The following is a 4,938-nucleotide window of genomic DNA, read 5'->3' on the forward strand; positions in this document are numbered from 1 at the left end:
GGAGATAGATAGATAGATAGATAGATAGATAGATAGGAGAGAGATAGATAGATAGATAGATAGATAGATAGATAGGAGATAGATAGATAGATAGATAGATAGGAGATAGATAGATAGATAGATAGATAGGAGATAGATAGATAGATAGATAGATAGATAGATAGGAGATAGATAGATAGATAGATAGATAGATAGATAGATAGATAGAAGATAGATAGATAGATAGATAGATAGATAGATAGATAGATAGGAGATAGATAGATAGATAGATAGATAGATAGGAGAGAGATAGATAGATAGATAGGAGATAGATAGATAGATAGATAGATAGATAGGAGATAGATAGATAGATAGATAGATAGATAGATAGATAGATAGATAGATAGATAGGAAATAGATATTTTAATGTTTGTGCTCTTCAATATAGAAAATTTGAAATGAATTTGTCATGGACTCACCTTAGGAATAATCTCACAGCCGTCCAGAAGGTCGGACGAGATAATTTTCCAGGCGTTGCATTGAGACAATAGAAAATAGAGAAGTTTGTAGAGATTAGACATTTCGGGTTATACAGGCCGACGTGACGCGATCTCTATTGTAAAGTACCAAGAAATGTTTTACATCCCAAACTACAGCTGAAAATTTGACCAAAACAAGGCTCTAAAAACACTGATACTGTGCGGGGTTCGCACCCGGGAGGTCTCTACTCTCTTTCTAGTCCTCACATAGTTCTGAGGGGGCGTCAGCCATTTCCCCATTTGTCAGGCTAAGATTGGGATGAGACCTCGGTATCCTAAGAAGACCTCTAATATAGAGCCGGAGTCCCATTGTCTAAGATATCGTAAGATTGTTTGTGCTTGTAAGACGCTGGTTTTGGATTTATAATATTGATAAAATTGATGAATTTTTAAGATTTATTTCATAATCAACTTTTCTTGAATCCGAGCAGAACAATCTGGAAAGTGAGTAATGAATTGTCTGCCATAATAAATAATACCAACCCCCCCCCCCCCCACGTAGTTTACTCCAAAGTTGTCAATATGTATTATTTTATTTCTAGAATTTGTATCACCGGACGCACAAGGGCATTAAAGTAATAAATATTCCGGTTTTCTCCCTTTATAAATTTTTTTTATATTTATGACAATTTTTTTTTTCTAATCTTCCAGGCATTGAAATATCCTTAGAAGGAATTGTCAGAGTGAACCCTCCCTAAAAAATACCCCCCCCCCCCTGCGTAGAAATATTAAAATAATAAAAATCTATCCAGAAATATTGAATAAAAAACGTAAACAGTAATCTCCTGGCGGAATTCTCTGACTTTCCTGTGCTGGTGGATATGGAGGGGATCTGCCGCTACCTGGGCTGCGCTTTTCCTCCTTTTGTGCTGCATAACATTGACATTGAACACAACTGGAAGTTACATCGGGATCCGGAGGGAAATTACAGCCACTGCCAGGAAGAAAAAGAGGGTTGGGTGACTATAAGATCACGGAGAAAAAACCATACAGTGATGTGATCAGGTAGAAGAGGGGCAGGAGAGGGGCAAAGGAGGGGCAGAAGAGGGGGAAGAAGAGAGGCAGAAGAGGGGCAGTGGAGGGGCAAAGGAGGGGCAGAAGAGAGGCAGAGGTGGGGGAAGAAGAGGGGCAGAGGAGGGGGAAGAAGAGGGGCAGAGGAGGGGAAGAAGAGGGGCAAAGGAGGGGCAGAGGAGGGGGAAGAAGAGGGGCAAAAGAGAGGCAGAAGAGGGGCAGAGGAGGGGAAGAAGAGGGGCAGAGGAGGGGGGAAAAGAGGGGCAAAAGAGAGGCATAAGAGGGGCAGAGGAGGGGAAGAAGAGGGGCAGAGGAGGGGCAGAACAGGGGCAGAGGAGGGGAAGAAGAGGGGCAGAGGAGGGCTAGAAGAGGGGGAAGAAGAGGGGCAAAAGAGAGGCAGAACAGGGGCAGAGGAGGGGAAGAAGAGGGGCAGAGGAGGGGCAGAAGAGGGGCAGAGGAGGGGTAAAAAGAGGGGCAGAGAAGGAGCAGAGGAGGGGGAAGAAGAGGGGCAAAAGTGGGGCAGAGGAGGGGGAAGAAGAGAGGCAGAGGAGGGACAGCGGAGGGGCAGAAGAGGGGGAAGGAGAGGGGCATAAGAGGGGTAGAAGAGGGGCCCCTGTGGGAATTTAACATGGAGTTTTACAGAGAACATCAGAGAAGGAAATGGATTATTTTTGTGAGCAGCACACCGATTCTCTCCGATTCTCACCGATTCTCACCGATTCTCAGGGGCCAATATGAAAGAATAATTTTTTTGAAAAATTCCTTTTTTAATTCTAAGCTATCTTTTCTGTGGAAATATTTTTTTTTTTTGCACTTATTTGTTTCAGGTTAAATGTAAAAATTCTTTGTATTCTTACATTTGCGTTCTATGAATGTTTTTTATTTCCCACAATGCTTTGGCCCAGGTATCCTTGATGACTGAGGTAATGAATATATACGTTCTTTGGCTCGGTACTTATGGATACTGATGGTCTAACCCAAAAACTAACTAAGGGAAAATTTTTCCTAAATTGTAACCTTTAATATTCACCAACAGCGAAGGGAAAATGTAACGGGTTTAAACTAAGAACATTGACGAATATTATTTTTTTTTGTAATATTTTTGTAAAATTGTGTGACACGGACAGTGAAGTGAATCCTGGATAGAACTTTTCTTTACATAATCCATTCTGTCTTCTAAACCAACCTGTGGCACCTCAGAATCCAAATCGAGTTGACTGTTTTGCGTACCCTGTGCTATTTGGCATCACTAGTTTTTCTGCATTGCGTTCACACAGTTAAATCATCTGATCGAGCCCGACTACTTGCTTTACTTAACCTACTGAGGGACCTGGAATCAGGGACTAACTCAAAACTCAGTAGAGGCAGCTCCGGGACTGGAGGGTCCACCTCAAAAACATCAGGTTTTTCAGGCAAAGGTTCAGGGAACCCTTGTTCTGACGGGAGGTGTTCAGGTCCAGGAGGATCCGAAAGAGCCCGTGATGGTGCCCGTTCATACGGGACCTGGTCAGAATTTGTGGGATTTTTTTCCTCTAACACTTGTACTGACGTGAGTGGAGAAGGTAAATTGTCTAGAGGGGACTCAATGGCGATATTATCTAACTGAGCATTAATTGAGGTTGCTCGAGAAGGTGTTTGCTCGGAAGGAACACGGGATGGAGCTCGATCTGAGGGTGCACACTCAAAAGGGGCATGGTCAGAAGCTGCTCGGGAAAGAGCCCTTTCTGAGGGGATACGCTCAAATGGGGCATGTTCAGATGTTGCCCGAGATGGGACTCGCTCTGAGTTTGCATGATCAGAAGGAGCATGCTCAGAAACTGCTCGAGATGGAGCTCGCTCTGAGGGTGCACACTCAGAAGGGGCATGCTCAGAAGCAGCACGGGAAGCTGCACTCTCTGAGATTGCTCGCTCAGAAGGCGCTCTCTCCGACATTGCATTGTTGGAAGGTAATTTTGCAGAAAATGCATGCAGAGAAGGAGCACGTTCAGAAGCTGCATGCTCAGAAACTGCACGGGAGGGTGCTCTTTCAGAAAGTGCACGCTCAGAGGGGGCACGCACCGAAGGGGCCCTCACAGAAGAGGCACGCTCAGAAGGGGCACGCTCAGAAGGCGCTTGTTCTAGGGTCTCAGCCACTTGCACTTTCACCACCTCTTGCTCTTCAGCTTGTCGATATGAGGGCAGAGTTTCATCGTAGGCCTTCGAGATGTCTTCTAGGAGGCCTGTGCTGCTTTTCTCATAGTTATTAAAGTGAGTTGGAAGCGGGCTAGCTTCTAATCCAACCTCGGTCATTGGGTAGAAATGGGAGACAACCTTTTCTTCTTCTAGTAACTTGTAGCCTTTAGATTTTGGAATAGAAGAGATGGCAATGGAGTGCAGTGGCTTCTGAGAAACTTCTCCGAAGAGCTGATTTGTTTGATCTGGACTCCTCCGGAACGCCAGGCGAATCTTTTTCCAGCCCAGATGGCTAATTTCCACCACATTTAGGAAGAGTGATAATGCCGCCACTGCTAGCATGAACATAATAAATACAGTTTTCTCAGTAGGCCTGGAGACAAAGCAGTCCACGGTGTTTGGGCAAGGCCAACGACTGCAACGGTACAGGGGAAGGATCCTGAAACCATACAAGAAATATTGGCCCACCACAAAGCCCACCTCAAAAATGGTCTTGAAGATAATGTGACAGATGTAGGTTCTCAGAAGGGTTCCTTCCAAGCGAAACTTCTTGGTACCTTTGGTACTGGTTTCTTTGGTGGTTCGGATGCTCCCTTGATCAGGAGCGAGCGGCAGCCTTTCTTCATTCATATCCTGCTGCCGACTCATCTCTGCTTCTTCTCGTTCCTTTCTTTTCTCCTCCATTCGAACATGGTGCACGGCGTGTCCCACATACACCAGGGACGGCGTGGAGACAAATATGATCTGCAGGACCCACAGTCTGATGTGGGAGAGAGGGAAAGCCTCGTCATAGCAGACGTTCTCGCAGCCAGGCTGCTGAGTGTTACAGACAAAATCAGATTGTTCATCCCCCCATACGAACTCAGCAGCTGTTCCCAAAATGAGGATCCGGAAAATGAACAGGACCGTGAGCCAGACCCTACCGATGACGGTGGAGTGCTCATTCACTTCTTCCAAAATATTCCCCAAGAAGCTCCAGTCTCCCATGATCTAAAAACTGCAAAATCAAAACGGAAAAGACACAAAAATGGAAAAATGTTACGGGGGCTCCCCAAATATTCAGTGGACAAAATGAGAAGTAGGAAATAGTAACATAATAATAATATAATTATAGTAGTGCTGATACTATGCACGGCACAAAAACAAAAAGTAGCAACAAAAATTTACATATTCAGTTGTTGCAAACCGAATTCTCCAGTCAGATGGATGTATTCTCCCCACATGTGACTGTCCATAT

The 4,938-nt window shown here is 44.7% G+C and overlaps 1 protein-coding gene across 1 annotated transcript; it reads right to left on the reverse strand.

The window, feature by feature from the left end:
- Positions 1 to 2,631: 2,631 nt before the first annotated feature.
- On the reverse strand, positions 2,632 to 4,691 carry LOC142189049 (gap junction alpha-8 protein-like). The gene has a single exon (XM_075262113.1). The coding sequence runs from the start codon at positions 4,686 to 4,688 to the stop codon at positions 2,799 to 2,801; it is 1,890 nt and encodes a 629-aa protein (XP_075118214.1). The 5' UTR covers positions 4,689 to 4,691; the 3' UTR covers positions 2,632 to 2,798.
- Between the last annotated feature and the right edge of the window lie 247 nt (positions 4,692 to 4,938).

This window comes from Leptodactylus fuscus, unplaced genomic scaffold (genome assembly GCF_031893055.1).
Source record: "Leptodactylus fuscus isolate aLepFus1 unplaced genomic scaffold, aLepFus1.hap2 HAP2_SCAFFOLD_98, whole genome shotgun sequence".
NCBI classification, from domain to species: domain Eukaryota; kingdom Metazoa; phylum Chordata; class Amphibia; order Anura; family Leptodactylidae; genus Leptodactylus; species Leptodactylus fuscus.